This window comes from Leucopleurus acutus, assembly GCF_964270905.1.
Source record: "Leucopleurus acutus genome assembly, chromosome: 7".
NCBI lineage: Eukaryota > Metazoa > Chordata > Mammalia > Artiodactyla > Delphinidae > Leucopleurus > Leucopleurus acutus.
In genome coordinates this window covers 86,493,780-86,516,937 of record NC_139150.1, presented here as the reverse complement: position 1 = coordinate 86,516,937, position 23,158 = coordinate 86,493,780, and the positions used below count along the sequence as shown (strand labels likewise).

The following is a 23,158-nucleotide window of genomic DNA, read 5'->3' as shown; positions in this document are numbered from 1 at the left end:
ACTCCAGCCCTCTCTCAGACACAAGTTTGTTGTCATGATTCTCCAGTGACAGAATGTTCATTTATCTTTTTGAGCTTTTTGGTTTTATTCTCAAAGCTCGCCCAGCCCCCAGCCTCCTTTACTGCAAAAACTAACAGCCTTGAAATGAATCCATATTGCCTTGTGTTTGGTTATTAACGTCTCTGGAGGCCAGTATCAAGAGAAGACACAAATTGTGACTGATTGTTTTTTTAAGGGAAATGGTAAGTTTTGTTAAAAAATGCTTGCTTGATGTTTCTAAGTGCTCTCGAGTTTGTAGCTAGAGTTTGTAGTTGCTAACGTAAGCCTTCGGTGTTCTTGGCTCTAAGTCAGGCAGTTAGAGGAGATAATTGAGCTTCACCATCCTTTTCAGTTTAGAGCAAGGTTTCTCACTATTGACATTTTGGGCTGGATAATTCTCTGTTGTGGGAGCTGTCCTGTGCATTGTAGGATGTTTAGTAGCATCCCTGGATTCTACCCACTAGATGCCAGTAGCACTCTCCCAGTTGTGACAACATGTTCTAGTCGTTGTCAAGTGTATGGGGGGGGGGCAGTGCAAAATTGCCCCAGTTGAGAACCACTGGTTTAGATAATAGATTTCAATTGGAAGCCCCATGCTGTGCAGATGGAAGGCTTTTATTATGACAGAGTTGTGGCTGCTAAAGCATTGCTATAAATGCAAAAGTTTTATTTTCAAGATACCCCTCCCTCCCCATCCCGGTATTTACTGACCCAGGTAACTAACTTTTTTCATGCAAATAATTTAAATTTTTGATGATTCTTAGAATTACATTACATAGCAAATAAAAACATCACGAAGTTGAGAGAGAGTGGGTGGGGGTAGGCATAGAAGAAAGGAGAAGTGTTATATTCGAATACTTTTTACTCCTTTTCCTTCAGGTAACTTAATTTTGCAGATAGACTTCGGTGCATTTCAAACACAGTAGGCTGAAGGTTTTTAGCATGAACGTGACTTTGTAAAAAGCAATAAAAGACACCACTGGACTTTGTTCATACTGCAGTAACGGCTCCTTTCCGAAGCCCACGTAGGACATTGGCTCTTCGGTGGTCTAGTTCTCCAGATGTTCCTGTCACACACCGCTTTTCCCCAGGTGCTTTTGCTCTTATGCAGCAGAACCAAAGAGGCAGCGAGGGACTGAGGCACGTCACTCAGACAGGCGGTGCTTGGGCTCTGCTCTTACTGCCCTTTCCAAGGTTATCACCCAGTTTCTGCTTTCTGGGGCTGTCAGTTTGGGGTTTGGGGCATGTCACAAGGGATAAAAAGAATGAAATACAGAAGCTCCTTGCTGCTCCTTGGTTGCCTAGGCACTTTTTAAAGTCAAGAATGTGCTTTTTCGATAGGTATTGATTAGATTCTGATAGTGGGCACATACATACAGGTGGAAGCAATTGTGGCATATCTTTCATATCTGGAGAAAAATGATAAAAAAATTAATGCCCAACAATAATTGCTTTAAAAATAACAAGTAGCCTCAGATGCCTTCTTCCCAGGGTAGTTGACCCTGTGAATCATCATATCTCTTTGCTGCCTGCCGACAAGTTTAGAAGTCGGGTTGGGTGAGGGGGTGTTTCAGATACACGGAACGCTGCTTGGAGGCTCCAGAAGATGACAGTTTCCAGATGTATGAACCGCTGGATCGGTTTGTTTGCATTATGCGCCACAGCTGATGGCGAGATTAACGCAGGCTGGACAAGCTATGGGAGATTTGTCTGGTTTCCACAATGCCATGTTTATATTTCATTGGGATTTCTCCTTCAAAGTTGACCTCCCTGTGACCCCTGGAGCTCTGTCCACTTGGGCTGAGCTGTAACTTGTCTGCCCTCCTTCTCTTACTGGGGGGGGTCACAATTATGATGCAGTGGAAGGGGCCATTTATATGGCTCCCCCCCTCACACACACTTTGTCCATGCCAGCAATCTGCCCAGATTTAGCCCCTGAGGAGTAGTCTATTCAACTGGTTGAGAGGAGGGGGATGTTTTATTTAAAAAAAAATTTTTTGGCTTTTAAAACAAGTATGGAAATATTTAAAATTATTTGAAAGGAGACCGGATTTAATAGAAGCCACTTTGCAGAAATACAGTATTTTAACTTAGCACTGTTTTTCTGTTAGTATAATACTGTTATCTCCTTTGCTGCTCACCTGTTCCCAGAACCTTTTCTCCATTCTCCTTCCCTCCTCCCTCACCTATATCCCTTTGCTCATCTCCCCTCCTCTCTTCTCTCCCTCTGCCTCCCACCCTTCCTTCTACCCACCTATTCATAAACTGCCCAAATCATTTCCTCGCAGTGGATCTCTGGATTTACTAGTGTGAAATCTGAAATGGTAGTAAATCTGGTTAATCACAAACTGACAGGAAGAAATTAGTAAATGTATTATTTCAAATCAGCTGTAGGAGATTCTAGATGCAGAGCTGCCATTTGCATCCTTGGGGTTCGTAGGTTGGTGAGGGTTTGTTTCAAGACCATACTCTTTGATGGGGTCTTATCAGCAGATGTGCTTCCCCTATTGAAGAGTCATGGCATTTTAATGAGCTTTTGACGTAACTTTAGAATCCATTGACATGTGGACTGTGAAACAAGTCTCAGTCCCCTGTGCTTAATGTACCATATGAAATGTGGAAGAATTGGGCCCCATAGCATTTCTGAGATAGTAAGTGAAACGTGCACCGTGACATTCCAGCCCAGGTGTTCCACCTTCAGGCTTTCCCTGGGTGAAACCCACATCAAAACCAAAGGGAACATGGAGCTTAGATCGAGATGGAAGAGGACAGGTTTCCACATCCAAATTTTGGCAGATGCCACAGCATTAGATGGTCCATCCACATGAGAAATGCCAGTTGACGTCCCAGAAAGCAGACAGCTTTGCTCATGAAGGCGTTTCTGGCAGTCCAGGGGGAAGGAAGCTCCTTGGGATTTCCTCAGTGGAAACCTCCCTTGACTACAGAGACATCATCAGGGCCACCAAAATATAAACACTTTTTTTACTCTTTGCTTCCAAACTCTGAATTTAGGTGCTTTATGGTAATACTTCTTAGATTTTTTTTTCCCTCTTAAACTGGATTTAGGATTGTTGTTTCCTTTACACTGCAATATCTCAGTTTTTCTACATGTATCTTTAAGTTTGACAGAAGAAATAAGCCTTTCAAATCATTAGAATGCTGCCATTGAGAAACTGCTTGACCATCGTGGAGATTTTGGGGAGTCGTATGTACAGAAATATGCATCCTGTCCTCAGTTCCTTCAGGACTGTGACCATTTTGTTGTATTGGGGGTTTAGAGCATAGTTGGAAAAACAGCTGTCATGTGTTAAGGAAACTGTACTGTTGGTGGGCAGTCAGGTACCTGCTAATGAGTGACAAGTGTGTTGTTGGAGAGGTTTCTAATGTGGAGGCAGGGCATTATTACCAATCCAGAAACGCAGGTGTGAGTTGGCCCAAATAATCCACACTGCCTGTGGGTCCCAAAACTGCCTATGAAGGCAAGGCTAGTGAGAAGCAAGCCTCCGTACCCCAGCACAAGCTTTATTTATTAGAGTTAAAATAAATGAAAAACAGTACACTTCCCCAGTTCATCAACCAAGATCGTCTTCGGTTATTGATGAAACATGTATGAAAGTAAGCAAAAGGAACTGGAAGTGGGCTTTGTTAAGTATATATGCACGATTTTTTCCCCTTAAATCATTGCTTAAGGGCTTCTGGCCCCTAGCTCAGGAATCCTGCCCAAAAATGCCAGATGTATTACACAGTCAAGTACTGCAATGTAAACACTGCTCTGTGCCATGAGGCAGGGTGGTCCATCTTCTGTTTAAGAAGAGCAGGAGATTGAGAGGGAATGAGAGGGGTAAGCCCTCTGCATTGAGCACAGTAGTGATTGTGTCATTTGTATTTTTGGCTGCATAGTCAAGATTTGAAACTACAAAAACCCAGTTGAATTAATACTTTGTACGGGCAAGGAAAAGCAACTTGAATTGGGATGCCAAAGAGAGCAAGATGTGGCTTGGATAATGTTGCTTCGTTGGGTCAGATAAGTTTATCAAATGTAGAACAGAATGGTGGGGTGAGCTGCTAGGAGGAAAGCTGTTGTCTTCAGAGCGGCATCTTCAAGTTACTATGAGCATCATCACCCTTTTTATCAGCTGTGAGTTAAATTGAAAGCTGAGTGAAGCAAGGCAAGGAGAGGCCAGCTTCTTTCACAGCCCCTTCCTGCTGGGTCGGTCCACCTTCTGTGTGTAAACCTGAGATTTATCACAGAGCTGCTCTGGTGTTTTGTAGCATTGGGGGCAGGGTAACCCAAGTTACCCTGCAAAATGAATGGCCTTCCAGTTTGCTTCCAGTTTCTAAATTTAAATAAAGAATCTAATGATGATCATTTAGAGGTGAGTAAGTAACTAAGCACTTTGGGCCATCCCTCCAGTAGAATGTGTCTCATGTGCTGTGGAAATTGGAATGCCTAGACATATCTGTACACCCAAGTAATCAAATACTAAGCAGTCCTTACGATGACTAGATTCAGGGTTTTCAAAAATTAATAGGGAAGTATTTTGTGAGTTAGGAGGAAATGGGGTTTCAGTTTGGACTTGGGGGATTGTTAAAACAACCTGTAATAATATTATCTTGATTTTAGAAATCCATTCTATAGAATGATCTGAGAAAATTGCTTTAAGAAACATTGATGATAAAAACAGGAATTTTGAGGTTAAGGAAAATGTAGACTTTTTTACTCTCTCTCCCTCCCTCCCTCCCTCCATCCCTCCCCAACCACTTTTTTTCTTATTTTGAATTCTCCCATCTTTCCCACCCCTATTCCCTTGATTTCTTTTGCTCCTTTAGTGGAGAAGCCAGAAAACTTCACAAAATAGATGTAAATATCACACAGTGTCTTTTTAAGTAGAAGCTTTCTAAAAGATAAAGTAACGAAATAATTTTCCGAGACTACCTAAGACATCATTTCTTTCCTCTTACCTGATTTTTTCCCCATAAGGTTCATACAGTGTTGTAATAAGTTAAAAAACGATACCATCATTTTTGTCACACATGATCCAGAAAAAAACTGCACATGTTTAATACCTTGCTTAATTGCAAACAAAGCTTGCAATTTGAGAGAATTGGGATTAGGGCTAAATATCTATTAACTGCTCTTTCTAGAGATTTGGGGAATAGGATGACCCTTTTTTTTTTTTCTTTTTTTTTTTTTAAATAGGCTACAGTTTCACATGGCTCCCAAAAGAAATCTCTCTCCCTTTTTGTTTCCCACACCAATTGATTTATCATTTTGCTTGCAAGCAGATCCAGAATGTTAGGGCAAGAACACACTCACTTTTTTCTCGTAACTTTTTTGTTGCGGACCGAAACCAGTTGACTTGAATAAATTTTTCTGAGGCCTGAATGTAGCCAGCAACGTGGAAAAATCTTGCCATTCAGGGCCGTCTGAATGTACATTTCAGCCACACAGTAAGCTGCATTGGTAGGCACTGGACTGCTAAATACAACCATTTTTCGCAGCAGCGAGTTAGACAGGTGATTAGCATAATTAGCACCGAGCAGCTATACATATGGTAATGCTGAGTGTGTAAATGCCAGCTGCGGTGTAAAATTTATGTCAGGGGTCGGCAGGGCTGTGCGAAAGTATTGTGTTCCAGCTGCAGGTCAGGGCCGCCAAAGCTTACCTCCTTTTCTCTTGTTGGTGAATACGCCAAACAGAAGAGAAAGACAGAAATATAACAGATACGGCTTTGATGGGACAGCCCGATTCTGTGCAAGAGGGACTATTCTATAAAACACACACACACACACACACACACACACACTCACACACACTTGCAGAAATCCCATTACTTTCTCTACAAATTGTGTTTACTTCATGCAGGGTCCACATGAGTGGCGGCCAGGATGGGAGGTTGGGGTAGGTGAATGGGCCAAATGATTTCCTGGGAGGAAAACTTTCAGCTAGTGAATTTTTAAAAGGAGTTAAGAGTTGTGCCTCTGGTTTTCTCCCCATCCTCTTGTTCCCCCTGCCCCCCTCCCATCCCCTCCACTGTTCCTGTCCATATTGTTTTCCTTCTAATTAAACAGGGGAATCCCCCTTAGGTGAGCTAGTGCAAGCATCTTTAGAAGAATGAGAATTGACCATTGTGGAGGTGTTAGTTCGCCTTGAACATAATAAGGTTCCAACCGTTTGACTCTCTTCCCAAACTGCTTGACTGGCTTTAGCAAAGGGCTAGAATAGAAGTTCCCTTGTGTCTTATGGCAGCTATGCTTACCATCCCACCTACCGCCACTCTCAGACCCATGAAATTCTTTATGGGTAAGAAAAGAATCCTGTAGGTTTCTTGTTTAAAAGGGAGACAGTCTTCAATCGTTCATGTCCTTCGAAATGCATGATGGGGGAATTTATTGCTATGAAGAGTTCATGCATTTTTGCTCTGGAAGCATTTTTTCTGCCACCCTCCCCCCACCCCCACTTTTCTTCGGTTGGTGACTGTAGGAGTGGTGGTGGTGACAGAACATAGTTCACACCATGCTGACCTAGTGACGAAACTTCCTCACAGCACCAGGGGGTCCTTATGCATCAGCCCCTAATCCAGCTAATCCTGATGGCCACACAATCGTGAAAGTGGCCCCAAGTGACCAGTGACATGCGTCTCCCCACACAGATGCAGAGGGAAGGGTCGGTGCAGGAGATAAATCGGGCCAGCATGGCGTTCTGCAGGGGCCAGGGAGCCTGTATGCGAAGGTGGGGACTCACGTTGTCTCCCCGCTCCCTAGGCCACTCAAGCAGGAGGCCAGTGAAAAGAGGCCCAGGCTGGATCATGGCAAGAAGACTGTTCAGAGCAGAGAGGTGATATCCGCCCCACAGAAGCTGGGAGAAGGGAACCGGGGTTGATGTCATCCGACAGCCTGACTACTAGATAGAGAGCCCACAGCCCTTGCAAGCGTTTGGTTTTGTTGTTGTCGTTCAGTTGCTTTGTGTCCTTATGAAGACATGAGGCCTTCACTAAGAACTTAGAACTTGATAACAACATGCTGTCTTTGGTCCCTGGGTTCCACTTCCTGGTCCAGCATTGCCTCTGAGCAAGCATGCTGCTCTGTGTCGGACCCTCCTGGGCTTGCTCAGCTCCTGCTGAAGGACAGGACTGGGGTTTGCATCTGCTTGCCTGTAGCACTTGAGCAATTGGGTGCAATCACGGTAGGACCTGGGACAGTTCACAGCCGGGCAAGTATGCAGTTAGGGATGGAGCCGAGCTCTACGCTGCCGCATTCTGCTGGAAGCCAGCAACATCCTTCTGCAGGCTTGGCTTCACTCAGCCTGTCATAGGTGGGGTTGACCCCAGCCCTGATTTGCCACAGCAGCAAGTGACCAGTGAAGAATGGGCCTCCTGACAGATGCAGTGTCATGTTGGGAGCTGGTGGCCCTGTGAGAAATACCGGGTCGGGGGAGCTGTGGCAGGCAGCAGGTCCAGTGTGGGCAGGGTGCTGGGCTGACCTGATCGTGTCCGACAGGGCGAGCTGGCGGCTTCAGGGAACGCCGTTCAGAGGAAGCAGCCCGGGTGGGAACAGATGGTACCGCAAACAGCTGGTGCGGGGGCTAGTAGCAGGCACATGCTCAGAGCCGCACTGCGCTTGGCCCTCCTCCCCCCTCACGGTCCCCGGGGAGGCGTCGCAGTGTGTCTGTCCGGCTCTTGTTTTTGCTGTCTTCATCGCGCTGGGTTCACTTCATGAAGACAGATTCTCTTTGGGCTATATGATTCTAGCATTTTCCCATGGCAACGCCCAAGGGCACAATCCCACCAGGAGAAAAACAGCCCAGAAGCTTAAGCAGCAGTTGGCTAGTCATGAATAAAAGAGATGGGTGGAAGAGTGACTAAAACTCACAGCCCAGGAGTTCTCAGCCAATTGCCCAAATTACTGAATCTTCATTTTTTTCAGTTTAGAAAATGAGCTGGTGCTAATAATTTTACAGTTACACCCTTTTAGAGATTTGCACTTTTTCATGCTCACAATAACTAATCACAAGATTGAAAGAAGGACCTGAAGCAACTAAAGGGGGGGAAAATCTGTCTAGAGGCTGTTAGATAATTCATGGGATTAATCAAATGCAAATGCCCCACTTGCATATACACAGACCCCATTTTCCTAATTGGACTCTGAGTGGGTACTTTTCAGGCTGAAAGGGTCATTTGTTTTGACTGATTGACTTTTGAGGCTTTGGGGAGAATTAATATCTTATACAGATGACTGCCTGTTCCCAAGGCTCTGTATTGAGGCTGTTCATTCATTTATTCATCCGACACACTGAGTGTGCACCGAGGTGAGTGGGCAGCGGACAGTGCCTCCCTGAAAGGACTTGGAATTTATTGTGAAAAACACTTTGGTTGGTCCTTCAGAACATCTTTATGTGAATCACAATAAGCTTTTGCCAAAAGCTTTTTGCATGAATGCCACAGATGTTTATTAAGCTCTGTGTGAAAGGCCGTGCTGAGGAACAATCCAGCAGAACATCATGGGGACCGTCTGGTGTCTACCATGGATTGGAATGCCATTGGCCTTGGGGGTATGGACCCCTGAGCGGAATGGTTTCCTACCTATGTCGGCCCCTCTTCACCTTGGAAAACTATACTTGGTTTGATTTGCAGAGGAAAGGATCAGCAGAAGTGATGCTTTTTACCCTGCCTCTTTCAAAGAATTGGTTTAAGCCTCCGATTCCTGGAAAACAAAATGGCAGAATTTGTAGGTAAAGAGGCTTAGGGCTGCTTGTTCCCTGTGTGCCCTCATTCTCTCTGCCCCCTCTAAGACAGGCACCTCTGAGGACCAGAGGCAAATGGGGCCTGTCTACGACTGCCCATGGGGCCCTATGGAAAAAAACCCTGTCTTTTCAGTGGTGGTAAACAATCTGAGAGGCAACATTGTTGTCCTTTAAATAAAGATACCAGTTATTTGTCCTGTGCAGTACTTTTGTGCATTCTGAAAACTCTTATCTGTGAGCTTACTTAGTCCGGTATGTGTCATTTGGTGCTCCTGAACTCATAATCTCAGCTGGTGCACGGAAGCCCTGAAGCTTGCAGGACAGTTGGGCTCAGAGTTAAAGGTTGATTCCACCTCGTATCAGCTGGTAACCTTGGGCGAGTCAGCCAAACTCTGCAGCTCTGTTTCCTGCTCTGTAAAATAAGGGCGATGATGCATGCCCTGCAATAAACAAATAAATGAATGGCTGCCTGCTCGGCACCTGGTTAAGGGTTTGGGAAATTTCATATAATTGTCAGTGCTCACACCATCCTGTGAGGTTAGTGGTATCATTTATATTCCGCTTTCCACAGAAGGTTACTGAGACTCAACTGTATCCCAAATTTCAGTGCCTCGGGTGGCAAGACTGGGGCTCAGAACCCAGGTCTTCTGATATCTGTTCCCATTGCCTGTCCATTCCACCTTGCCCCATCTTGACTGGGGAGTAGCAGTAAGCAAAATGTTTACAAATAAGTAAATAATGAGTGTGAAGGGCTTTGCAAGTGGAAAGCACCACACACATGTAAACGTTTATTTTGTGTCCAGGATCCTAAGTAACAGTTTTCCTGAGTGTTGTTCAAAAAGCTTGGTTGTTAATTTTGTTGTTACAGTTGTTCGGTTTGGAAGAAGGAAAAAAATATCAGAGGACTTCAGCATATGATAGAGATGCATAATATTTTTGCATTGAGTTTGTTTTTAATTCAGATACCTGTCAAGTAGCTTTCGTCTTTTTCTCTTTTTGTCACATGGGAGTCTTTAATTATACGTGTTTACTGCAGAAGCATTAAGAAATAGAGGTAAACCCCAAAAAGTAAAGTGAGTAAATATTATTCATAAACCACTGCACAGTAATAACCACTGTTCACATGGCTGTATACCTACATCTATATCACAAATGCTGGACCTTACAGGTCATTCCGCTCAGTAGTCAAAAATGACTCTGCGGTATTTCATAAATATGAGATTACTTTTCAATTAAAAAAGGACTTTGACCTTGATAATGGTAAAGAGAAGGGAGCAAACCATTTCCCCCAAACCACACCTGTAATTTCAGTACTTGAAAGGGCTTCCTGAGACCATAGCTTCACACTCCTGCGTGGTAAGGAAGACGGCAAGATAAGGGGCCGTCACTCAGCTGTGATGTAGGATAGGCATTTGCTAGAGTCGCAAAAGTCAGTGGATCTGTAAAACTGCCCTGTCCAGAAAGATTTCTGTTCCTGGTAGCTTGTTCTAGAGTGACTTGGGTGAATACTGATGTAAGAGCGTATGAATGCTGTGCAGTTTATGACACAGGTCCACCTGAGAAGGAGCTAAGTCTACCAGTGCGACCAAGTGAATGACACGATTATGGTCTCACCCAGCTCCAGCCGCTCTTGCCTTCTTTCTCTCCCTGTTGCAAGCCAAACCTGAGGCCTTTGTGGTTGCTAGTTCCTCTGGCCAGAATGCTGTTTCCCCAGGTCTTCAGGGTCAACATAAGTATCTCTTCCTTTTAGGTCTTCCCTGGCAACTCCATTTGAAGTGGCCTTTCCCCTGCCCCACCACCCAGTAACTCACATGGCATCGCCACCTTGATTTCCTCCGTAGCACTTGTCATGCCATGAAACTACCCCATTGGTTTGCTTGTGTACTGCCTGTTTGCTTCACTGGCCAGCGAGCCTCTTGGAGCTGTCTAATCTACCACACACCCCAATACACAGCACCTAGCATGAACCCCACAAATGCTTGCTGGCTGAATGAGTCATGTTACAACTATTTATCAGAGAAAGTGGTTATCAGCTAAACTTTTTAAAAAGTTACTGAATAGTTTTGCAGAAACATTCATATTTGTTTATAAAAGATGAAGTGTTAAGTAAAATATCGTCATGTAATATGGAAAAGTAAATCTAATTTAACAGTACTCAAAAGTAGGATACAGCATAGCTGGTTGTGGAAACTAGAATTCAGGATCCTTCAACTCTAGTTGCTAGATCTGCCAATGATAATAGTCTTGTCTTCGTTGAAACTGGTTGTCACGTTAGCAAAATATTCACATTTATCACTAGCGTAAAGAGGTGGAAGAGCAAAAAGGTTTTCAATTCTAGAGATGTGAAAAACGTACCCCTTTATTAAAATATAGGTGTTTATTTAAATAGACATCTTAAAAACTCTAAAAAGGTGACATTATGGAATCCCTGAGGTACATTTTATATCTTGTAGGAAATAGCATCATTTCTGAAACCCCCTGAGGTAAATTAATCGAACCGTTATGAGATTGGTCTAGAAGAGTTTAGTTAGTTCTTAGCAGCATGAACCTTGCATTTGGTTTTTATTTCTGTGCGCACTTCTCTCCTGGGTCATCACCTTATTGGTTATAGTTGGAGGCAGCCGCTCTGCTGGGCAGGCAGGGGCCTGGGGAGCAGTGGGCCGCGGGGAGGTCTGTGGTCCTGCTTTGGTGGTGGTTGTTTCTACCTCATGGTCTGAATTCAGCTGGCGTTAGGACTTTGTAAGCAGCATGAGAAGTCACGTGCTATGCCAGTGCTTAAGAAGGCAGGTACAGATGACTGATAGGCACGGGGCATTGATGTCTGATAGCCAGAAAAAAGGAGGGGTTGAGCTTTTCTTCAAAAAGGCTATTTGGAGCTCCTTGGTGTGCAGCTCTGTAGCTTTTCAGGAGTGACCTCTGGACTAATAATTGGCTTTTTTGGTGGGGGGGGGGGGGGACCTCAAACAGCTTTTCTATCTCTAGAGAATGTGGATTGAGTGTAATTCAGTTCACTAATTGGTTGACATAATACGTAGTGATTCCTGCCAGAAGGAGCCAGACCCTGCCTGCAGGCAGCTTTTCTGTAGCATCCTGAGAAGGCCTATGGCCTTATGTAAATGGAGGCTCTGCTGCAAGTTGTTTCCTATTTTTTCCTATGGTCTTTAACTTCAAACTGATTACTGGGGCCTCAGCAGTTCCCTGGGCTATCTGCCAAAGTTTTCCGCAGCATCTGAATAGTTTTTATAGCCAATGATCATTTCCCTCTCTCTCCTCCTACACCTCCCTCCCCCTCCCCCTCCCCTCCCTCTTCCTCTTGTCTCTCCAACACACCACAGTACGTTCAACCTCACCTCACAGAGTTCCACGGTGGCCTTGGCCATCTGCGTGAACCTGCACAGATGACTCTGCCAGTCTGCGAATCTGGACTAGTTTTCCTAATGAGGGCATTATTTGCTTTTTAGCTTGTTCCCTTGTTTATAAAATATGCCAAGAGAACTAAACAACCCGCTGTTCCCAGTCCTTATTTACTTGCTCAAACCAAATGTTTATGTCCTTGAATACTAAACTTGAAGAAAAAGGATTTCTGCTCGTGGGAAAGCTAAGATGATCCCTGAGGGTTCTTTCTAAAAGATAGAACTGAAGGCCTGCTTTTCAGTAAACATTCAGCTTACAGTGCCTTTTGGAACTGGAGTGTGTAGGGGTGAGGGTGCTCGAGGATTCTCTTCTGTTAGCTGTCCCTGCGGGCCTTCCCTCCAAGCCCTTACCGTTCGCCGTGTTGAATCAAAGCAGCCTTTCCAGAGCTTCATTTCACAGCTCCCATCAGGGCCCTGTTGAGAAGTAAAACTCCTTGCCCTCCATATGTCCCAGACAGTGCAGCATCCTGAGCTTGGCGCGTTCTAAAACCCTAATTGAAATACAGCTTAGAACCCGAGGAAGAAGACAAAAAAAGCAGTTTTTGGTAACAACATTACTCGTGCTTTGTTGTGCTGGCTTCTCTCCCGCCCAGCTTCGGCCGCCTGCTGGAGAAGCTGGGGCAGGGGTTCCAAATCACCAGGGGAGCTTCCAGAACACAGGCAGCCCGCCCCCAGGTGACTCAGAACCTGGCACCTGTGCTTTCTGGATGCTGACCAGGTGAATCTGAGAGAGCAGGTTCCAGGGCCTCCCAAGACAGCCATGGCTGATACATTTGGTTCTTCTCAAGTGGGATTTCCCCTTGTGCATCTGACATAAATCACATTATTTATCTTCTCCTGGCAAGTTTTGTGCTAAATACACATTTGCCACCTTTCCTTGTTTCTTTTTCCAACAAGAAGAAACATTTCCTTGTTACCTTTGCCAGATTATTTAGGAGAAGAGTGTAAATTGAAGCCATTTATCTTGAAATGTGCTGCAGGGGCACATTGTTTATACAAGTGAAAGAAATTGTAACAGGGGTATTTGGTCTGGTCTGTAAGGAAAAGTGTCTCAAGTTTTCCTTCCCCCTCCCCCTTTATACATATGGTGTGTTAGTTAGAAGGTGCACAAAGCACGCATGCATTAGGTTTGCGTGTGTGACAGGCAGGACCATTGTTAAGAGGTTTTAGTGAGTATTTTTTATATGTTTGTTATTGGTAGAGTTAACATCGCCAGTCATAATAAAGTGAATGTTACCCCTTAGACATCAGCCATACATTTCTGTGACCAGAGTTCATTTATCGTGTACCCTGCTCCTGTTAGTGAGGTAACAGAATGTGAATTTGTGGGGATTTTGCTGTTCTAATTGAAACCTGTACGTGTTTACCAGTTGGTGGGCGAGTAAGTCGTGAATTAAATTACACTCGCCAGAAGATTGGAGAAGAGGCTATGTTTAATCCTCAACTCATGATTCAGACCCCCAAGGAAGACGGTGCTAATGTCCTGACCACGGAGGCACTCCGACAGCACCTGGACTCGGCGCTCCAGGCCAGCCGGGTCCATGTATATATGTATAACAGGTAAGGTGGTGGGGAGAGGCTGCTGGTTTAGACCCCTTTGTTTTAGCAAATAAAGTTGCCCTGGAAATACAGCGGAAGTGTTAGTGCAAACAGTTTTCTCGTGAAATGATTTTTAAAATCTTGATTTGTCTCTAAAGTTTAGTAACATATGAACTACATTACTTTATAATGTATTTTCAGTGAGTATCTTGGCACTGTACCCAAATGAGTATGGTCCTTCAAGCAGCCATTTGGATGGCTGTCCACCGTTCTGAAGATGTTTCACTGCTTAACCTGTTTTTGGAACAGTTACATTTTGAATTGCCTTTAGTCACCTCACAAAGAATAAAAAAGAAAAAGAAGTTACTTCTCATTACTTTATTCATTACAGATGTTAGTGGTTGGTATGTGTCACCAAAAAATAGGGGGTTGAGCCACTGTGGTGAATTCCTGGGGACAGGTAGGCAGAGTAAGGTGGATTCACACACCTTTACCAAATACTACCCTTTAGCTTTGTAGCTAATTTAGCAATTCTGTGGATGTAGTAAAAGCATAGGAGGAGTTCTGGAATGAAACCACCACAGCCTAAGTTAGGGAGAGGAAAGACAATACAGAGAAGCATGTACAAAGCCAAACACAGGCAGTCCCTCCTACAGGTGCTCCAGTGTCAAGAAGGAGAGCCGACCAGCATTGCTCTGGGGTTCAAGAGAAAGGGGTCACTTTCACAGCACTGATCCAAGAAAGCTTAGCAAAAAGGTGGCATTTCAGCAGGGCACTGAGGGATGGATGGGAAGGTTCCACAAGGAAGAGGGCGAAGTCCAGAACGTTCTTTTTGGGCGACTAATAAAAGAAAAAGTAGACCAATGAAACAGAGCAGTCTAGAAGGAGTTTTATATTTTTTCTTTCCCTGGAGTTCCCATCCCCACCTTTTCCTAATTTTCTCTTTTTTCAAATTAGACTCATTTCCCTAATACACTTGGGAAGGCCTGGGCTTATACAGCACTCTTCTAGGGATAACAAAATGCTATAGTAATAGACGATGGATAGTATAGGTAATTGTTGATCAGTATATTTGATATAATTTCTGTAGGACAAGAATAGAAGAATGTAAAGTGGGAAACCAATCTACCTGGTAATGTTCTTTATAGCATTTGTGGTTAAGAGCAGGAAAGTTCATTTTGAACACTCTCTGTTAATAAGGACATAATTTACCAGTAAAAAAAATAATATTTTCCCACCTCAATATATGTTAATACATTATAAACCTTACTAATTTAGTCCCCACCTATTTTGAATTTGTGATAATTCAACTCTGAATTATCTGCCCTGAAGTTGTTTAATGTATGTGGAAAAGCAGATTAATGGTGTAAACAAGATTATTGGGAGAACACTTAAGAAAACAAGACTTTTCAAGTACTTTGGGTAGCATTCATTTACATAAACACCCCACATGTTAATTACAGTTGAGTATTATCTATTCATTAAAGCAAGCTTGTTGAATCCATTTGGCAAAGCTCTGCTCATTTTGACAGATACTGAAAAGTGATCAAAATTGCAGTTCTCTCTGTATGTTCTATAGTTCTGATTTTGCACACATTTCCTTTATTACTATAAGAAACTTTTGTCTCTGCTTTTTATTTTAATAGGCAATGGAAATTGGAACATTTGTGTTATAAATCTGGAGAACTTATCACAGAAACAGGTTACATGGATCAGGTATATTTTCTTTCTGTTTGCAAAAAAATTCTCAAAAATTCTCAAATAGCCCAGTGGTATACATTAGCCTAATGCGTGGCCTATACTTTTCAACTTTGACAGATAATAGAATATCTTTACCCTTGTTTAATTATTACACCTTTGGACTGCTTCTGGGAAGGGGCGAAGCTACAATCTGGGACAGCATACCTACTGTAAGTGTGTGATCTTGTTTTCTGATGTCTGTGATTTCTAAACTCTAGAATGTTTCTGATGTTACCTTATCATTGTTTATTCTGTTTCAGTTTTGGACAAGAAATAAAAACATTGAAATTCCATGTGCATGTTTCGAGTGAATAGTTGGGGGAGAGGGCACTTCGGCAGAATGTTTCTCCTCTTTTCAAAAAAAGTTCTGTAGGCATCATTAAATTTCATTCACTTTTACCAGCCCATTTATATGCAAATAAAATGCAAATTATCTCAGAGTATGTGTGATTTTTAACTCTTTAAAATATTTGCAGTTTTGTACACCGAGCACTTAACGTGGGTTTAGCTTATTTTTTAAGGAGAGAATTTATTAGTGGGTACATGTCGAAGTTCAAGATCTTCCTGTTAAGTGAAATGCTGACCTTTCTTTGGATCACATTAATGGCATTTAAGAGGGAAATCCACTATCTTTGAAGGTCATGGTAGGGGATGCTTCGCAGTTTAGCGGTTGAATATTATGTACACGGCATCATTTAAGGAATAATTGTTAATCAGTGTAGACATTTTCAGTTAATTATGCAAGAGTTAGTGCTTGGGTTATTGTTTCCCTCCTAGCTTGCGCATGTCTGCAAAAGCAATTTGCAGTGTCCATACCCTGACCTTCAGTGTACAGTTTTAGGTGGGAAATAAGGGGTTTTGTGTTTTCTGGTTGGGAGATTCTGAATAATGACTTCAGCCTGGTTAAGCAGCTACAGTGTGGTTTGAACCACATAACAGGCAGCCAAAAGCCTTTCTGGTCTGTCAGCAGCACAAATTCAAAAGTGAGTGTGGGGGGAAGTGGCCTTGATGGCGGTGATGGCAGAGGCAGCAGGGGGCTCGTGGGGCCGACTGCCAGGCTGTCAGAGAGAGCTCATAAGTATGGGATTATTAAAGGTAATGGAGATCAAATATTTTGATTGATGACATTTATAAAGCATTTATTAGGCTGGCAAGTGCTAATTTGACATTGTGATTTCCTCCGCGCCCCCCCCACCCCTTAATTTTGGGTCTCAGTCTTATGCTTAGAAGCACCCATTTGGCTAATTTGGGTGTTAGGCATTAAATATACTATATCAGCAAGTTAAGATTCTTTGGTACCTTTGTTAATTTATAAGCTCTCTGTTCGCCATGTCCATTCATGAATTATTTTCCTGACTTAGGTTTGCATATAGGTATACTGGAAAGGAGCGTTTGGGTTTTGTGCCAAGGTCCCAGAATTACAGTTGTTTCCCCGAAAAGCATCCTACAATCCAGATGCAGTAGATTCAGTCTTGTTATTTTACTAAGGGCTTGGAAGCCTCTCTTTCATTGTCTTGCCTCCTAATTTCTTTCACAGAGGTAAGCCTCCTTTGCAGTGGACAAACTTTGACCCTTTGGAATTCCTAGAAGAGTTAAAGAAAATAAACTATCAAGTGGACAGCTGGGAGGAAATGCTGAATAAGGCTGAAGTTGGTCATGGTTACATGGACCGGCCCTGCCTCAATCCGGCTGATCCGGACTGCCCTGCCACAGCCCCCAACAAAAATGCAACCAAAGTAAGTACAGCCATTGATTGCTTCTCAGGAGGGGAAGGGAGAAAAAACTTGCCATTTGCCCCCATTTTTAGTCCTATTATTTTTATTTTTAAGATTGCCTTCTCCATGACTTTTTTGGTCTGTGGAACTAAGTTTGTTTAAAGCGCTAAATTTTGCTGTAAGATTTGCCATACGCCTCTCATTAGCCTCCTTATTAATGTTCTCACTGAAACAAACAAGCCCTTAATGCACTGGATTTTAACAAGGCATGTGACCTGCCTACTAATTCCTGTAATTATGAGGCTGTCTCTTTATTTTTAGCCTCTTGATATGGCCCTTGTTTTGAATGGTGGGTGTCATGGATTATCCAGAAAGTATATGCACTGGCAGGAGGAACTGATTGTGGGTGGCACAGTCAAGAACAGCACTGGAAAGCTTGTCAGGTAATCCAACACATGGAGGAAAATCCAAGCCATCTATTTTTTTGTCCTTTCCTCAGAAACCGCTTCCCTTCTGACGTCTGCAAGTGTATTTGTATTAATACTTAACTGTTACCCTAGCTAGCTGTCTGGTGTAATAGAATATGAGGAAATATTAGTGGACTAGACCAGCTCAAAAAAGCACCTTATGGGGAATTTTTCAAGATTTATCATTTTCATGGAGACTGTAGTTAGCGCTTGTAGGATTTTAGACGCTCTACCCGTGATGTAGAAAATCCGGGCAACTATAAAGCAGGCAAGAGGAATTGGTCGTACCATGTGGAGTTACATGATATGAGCTGAACTCCATCACAGACTGTTCAAGGGAAAGACCAGCGACTGAGGGCTAAATGAGAATTATCCTCTGTGCACTTGTGGACTCCGCTCCGTCAAGTGTCAGGCGCTCCGTCTGAGATTTCTCCCTTGAGAGAGCTGTCGTCTGGGATTTCTGCACAAGCAGGCGTGCAGCGTGGAGCCCAGCATATCTGATCAGGCTATCTACTCCACTACCCTTCCTGTTTCGTTGACTAGAAACTGAGAAAGGAAATTGCCTATTAATTTAATTTGGGGGTGTATCTGTAAAAGGTTTGTAAGGTTACACCTTTAATATGGTACATCAATCTATTAAATAAAATAACCATCCAGGTCCCGTTTTAATGGAAACATGTGCTCACGTAGGACCGAACGGCTGCGAGCGGGTCGGGGGTGCTCGGTGGGGACTTTGCACAGTGAGCGCTGCTTCCTGGGGAGGCTGATGGTGTGCCTTTTCCACCCCATCGCAGCGCCCACGCCTTGCAGACCATGTTTCAGTTAATGACTCCCAAGCAAATGTACGAACACTTCAAGGGTTATGAGTATGTCTCGCACATCAACTGGAACGAGGACAAGGCGGCAGCCATCCTGGAGGCTTGGCAGAGGACGTATGTGGAGGTAAATGGGTGGCCTTCTGACGCCCTTTGAACCTGAGTACAGACCCCTTAGTTACGAAATACTTCGTTTTAACGTTTTAAAGCATTGTTTTCATTAGAATTTATTTTCAAAACTGATGGTAATTCTGGGAACTTGGGGGGATGAAAACTTCTTCCTTCTCTTTATATTGAAAATCTCACTATCTGGGTGATGCTAATTCTAATTGTGATGCCCTGGAACATTTTGAGTAACCAATTGTGAACCCCAGAGCTAAGGCATAACAGTGTTTAAAAAAAACACTTGGTTAGCGAAAAAAGGTGTCTGGAAAACATTAGCAAGGCGTAGAATCTGTTCACAGCTGCAGTCCCCTTGGTTAGGTCATGTGACAGGAGCTGGCCTTTGTTTCCCAAGCAGTGACCTCTACTGAGCTGCATGTGACCTTTTGAAAGTGGCCAGCGAATGAAGAGGGGGAGGAGTGCCCCTAAGAATGAGTTGTTTTGGATTAGGGGGGAACTGATGGGCCCGCAAATCAGTTGTAGAGTTATGGCGAGGAGAATAGTAGTCTTAGACATAGCATAAATAAGGCTGTCGGAGAAAACTTCAATTACGCAGGCTCACCGGCTCACCACAGCACCACATTCTCATTTGATTAGCAATAGCCTTCATTGTCCCAGGCTCAGGTCCTTCAACGTTAGTCCAAGTTCAAACCCCAATCATGGAGAGCGCTTTTCAAGGCATCAGAAAAAAGTGGGGGTCGGGTAAAGGGGACATGTCACCTGAGAGGTCTGTGCTCTCGAAGCTCACCGTAGCTTTAATCCCATCTGGGAATTTATCCTTGCGTTGTGACCGCAGGTAGTTCATCAGAGCGTCGCTCAGAACTCCACTCAGAAGGTGCTTTCCTTTACCACGACGACCCTGGACGACATCCTCAAGTCCTTCTCTGACGTCAGCGTCATCCGAGTGGCCAGTGGCTATTTACTGATGGTAACAATCAATTCGGTTCTCCCAGGGGGCGTTTTTGTTTTGTTTTTTAGTTTTTACCTTTCCATGACTGCCCCTGCTTTTTAACTGCTCTTAACACACACTTGCACCCAAGACAGGGAGAGCTCGGCTTCGTAACGGTTTAAAAAGTGGTCGTGTAAAGCATTTATTACCATTTGCAGTTGGCCCATCTTTGACTCGTATCATTTCGTATGATGTCTGTAATGTAAATTTTTGTTGTTGTTCGATTTAATAAGTTCTGCCTTTCGATTTGGGGTGATGGGTGGGGGAAAACATTAGAATCTTTACACATTCTAATGTTTGGCTTTTGTTTTGTGTCTCCCCCTTCCTCCTCTCCCCCCTCCTCCAACTCCCCTTCATTCCTTCACCTCCCCACCACCCTGCCCAACTGTTCTGCTTGTAGCTTGCCTATGCCTGTTTAACCATGCTGCGCTGGGACTGCTCCAAGTCCCAGGGTGCCGTGGGGCTGGCTGGTGTCCTGTTGGTTGCACTGTCAGTGGCTGCAGGATTGGGCCTGTGCTCATTGATCGGGATTTCCTTTAATGCTGCAACAACTCAGGTACTAAAGGAGCCGTCCGTCTGCTGTTCATTGACAAACACCCCTCTCCGGGCTTGCCCAGTTGGCCTCCAGTGTGTCCATGTCACCTAAAGGGTCTTCCAGCCTTTTCCACTAAGATGCCCCATTTCTCAGGGGGGTGCTGTCTCTAAGTGGACCACTTGACAGTGGCAGGTCTGAATGGGCTTGTTGATTAGTTAGAGATGCTTCATTTGTCAGTGGAATTTAGATCATTTATTCGAGTAGTGGTTCTTAACCTTGAGTGTGCATTAGCGTCACCTGGCGGGCTTGTGAAAACTGATTGCTGGGCCCCATCGCCAGAGTTTCTAATGCAGTCCATCTGGGGTGAGGGTGGAGAATTTGTATTATTTCTAGCCAGCTCCCAACACTGCTGGTGGAGAATTTGTATTTCTAGCCAGCTCCCAACACTGCTGGTCTAGGCATCACGCTCTGAGAACCACTGCTTTAAATGAGATGGATTCCTTCTCACTTTTTTTTTTTTTAACATCTTTATTGGAGTATAATTCCTTCTCATTTGTTAACTTAACCAAATTATTATGCGTGGAGCTTAGACATAGTAATGGACAAGATCTGCTGTGAGCCACAGCTGCTAGCCTTCGGGGTCTAGCTCAGATAAAACCAAGCTCTTCTCGTGAGTCCGTGTAAGCCTTCCCTGGGGTGGGCGCCTTGGGGTGCTGGCGGCAGCGTTTTGAATGGCTTTGTAGAATTCTCGGGCCTCGCGTGTCTCACGCCACTGTGCTGTGTCTTCACCACAGGTTTTGCCATTCCTTGCTCTTGGCGTCGGTGTGGACGATGTCTTCCTGCTGGCGCATGCATTTAGTGAAACAGGGCAGAATAAAAGAATCCCTTTTGAGGTAATAGAAAAACAAAAGAAGAAACCTTTGAGGACAGCAGAAGCCCCTCTCTGTTCCTGAGTGTTTGTCCTTCCACTTTTCTCAATCTGGCCCGGTAAACATTTCAGTCCCGAGTCAGATGACACGTGACTGACTCTAAGTAAGTAAAGTAAGTTAAAAGCATCTCAGGAGACTTGTTCCAAAGTGCACGTTTGTTTCTTTGGGTTTTTTGGTTACTTTGTTCTCATCTCTCCTTGCCCCTTTTTAACCATATTAAAAATGTACTTAAATCATTATCTTGCAGCTTTGTGCTTTGGGTAGTAATAACCATGAACAACACATGACTGTGTAGATAGCACTGAAAACTTGAACTTCAGTGTTGGTGTTAGAGGGAAAGGCAGAGATATCCCTTTCTTATCCCCTCACATCAGCGTTGTAAACTACCAGTTGTCTTATTTCACACAGTCTGTGGTCTGAGGGGACTCCGCCCTGTGCAGCTCTCAGCACTGTGGTTTCTCATCCTTAGGACAGGACCGGGGAGTGTCTCAAGCGCACGGGAGCCAGCGTGGCCCTTACATCCATCAGCAACGTCACAGCCTTCTTTATGGCTGCGTTGATCCCGATTCCCGCTCTGCGGGCATTCTCCCTGCAGGTGAGTTTCCAGTAACTAGATCCGGGGGGGATCTGTGAGCGCTGCGCTCAGCAGCGAGCCTTCCAGGTCTGCTTTTCTCCAGTGATGTGCTTACGGTACCACCACCGTGAAGTAAAGCAGCATGCCAGCTTTGGGGACTCTTTCTTCTGGCTGGATGCGTCTTTAAGCAATAACCTTGACACTCCCTCTGAAAGAAAGTTCTAGGGTTCTTTCTTTCCTTTAAAGCCCTATAGCTCAGAAGCCTGAGGCCTGGGTATCCTCATGGCCCAGGGCCACTCCATGGGGCACGCCTGTAAGCCCGTACTGCAGATAATCAGGATTGGGCCCTGGTGCAGCCAGCTCTTGTTCGTCCCTGCTTCTAAACTCCACTCTCAGTTTCTGTGCTCACCCCCTTCCCCTGCTGGCTACCATCTCTTGATTTCCCTAAAGCAGCCCCCAGCACAAAGCCGCTGCACGGAGCAGACTTCACGGATACGAGGATGGGGTTGCGGGGTAGCCCAGGCCAGGCCATACCTTAAAATTGAGCGTTAGATCCCTCACTGTGTGAGGAGGGATTGGCCAGCCCTTACTTGCCACCTCTCCTTCCTTGTTCTTCCTGGCCCCTCTTCTCCTTCCTTTTGGTTCCCTACCGGACTCTGAGGCTGCCCAAGAGAACACAGAATTCCTCTCCCTTTCTTGCGCAGAGCAATTTGGTCCATCGTTGTTCTGTTCTTTCCTTCCAAACCAGGCCCTTTCACATCTAGAGGCCTCTGAGATATGTTTCCAAAGAGCCAGCTAACATGAATTGTAAGAGTGGAGAGTTCCCGCGACTGGGGATGCAGCTATGGTCAGTTCTGTGCTTGGTGTAAAGTGCGGGCATTGCTCTTCAGCTGCTTGAAACTCGTGGGAGATCCTGAAATTGGTCAACGCAGCAGATAAAGGAGGCTGCTTGCCCAGTTTGTGGCGTGGTCTTCCTAAGCCTGAAGTGGTTTAGGGTTTTGATTTCTCAAGGATATTATTGAGGTTTTGTGAATGAAATTCAAATTTTAAAGCTCCAACTGGTTTCCAAGAAAGATTAAAGGAGCAGTGGCTTTCCCTCTTCCTCCTCTCTTACAATGGGATAGTAATTCCTGAGATGGCCAGGTTTTTAAAGGAAACTACTTTTGGTGTCACTTTTTAAACTCTCGTTACATCCATCCAGCTTATTCATACTGCTTTACTCCTTTTAATCACCAAAAGGTTCTAAGGATTGTGACCAGGAAGAGAAATTGACAAGTCATGGATTAGGTTTCTATTCATATTTTTGTCAACACACTCAGCTCTTTTCTAGCCTTCAGATATGAATCTTATTTCACTACTTACCGATAAAGGCCTAAGCAACTAGTGATCTTACTGCATTTGGGACACTAGACTTGTTTACTCTTTGGTGTAAGGTTTTGTACCCATCAGTATGACCACCAGGCCCCCCAAAAAGAAAAATACTAAAAAAAAAAAAAGCTTATTTTCATTTTATTATAAACATATAGAAAGTAGAAATA

The 23,158-nt window shown here is 44.2% G+C and overlaps 1 protein-coding gene across 2 annotated transcripts in view; it reads left to right on the top strand.

Annotated features, from left to right (window-relative positions):
* The window catches only part of PTCH1 (patched 1), a 55,700-nt gene that overhangs the window by 5,861 nt on the left and 26,681 nt on the right, over nucleotides 1-23,158 (top strand). For both annotated transcript variants that reach the window (XM_082842406.1, XM_082842405.1), the window contains exons 3-12: nucleotides 13,566-13,755; nucleotides 15,381-15,450; nucleotides 15,553-15,644; nucleotides 17,012-17,210; nucleotides 17,511-17,632; nucleotides 18,451-18,598; nucleotides 19,430-19,561; nucleotides 19,983-20,138; nucleotides 20,912-21,010; nucleotides 21,516-21,641. In XM_082842406.1, the coding sequence (XP_082698532.1) occupies nucleotides 13,566-13,755; nucleotides 15,381-15,450; nucleotides 15,553-15,644; nucleotides 17,012-17,210; nucleotides 17,511-17,632; nucleotides 18,451-18,598; nucleotides 19,430-19,561; nucleotides 19,983-20,138; nucleotides 20,912-21,010; nucleotides 21,516-21,641 (1,334 nt within the window). The remainder of the gene's footprint in view (nucleotides 1-13,565; nucleotides 13,756-15,380; nucleotides 15,451-15,552; nucleotides 15,645-17,011; nucleotides 17,211-17,510; nucleotides 17,633-18,450; nucleotides 18,599-19,429; nucleotides 19,562-19,982; nucleotides 20,139-20,911; nucleotides 21,011-21,515; nucleotides 21,642-23,158) is intronic.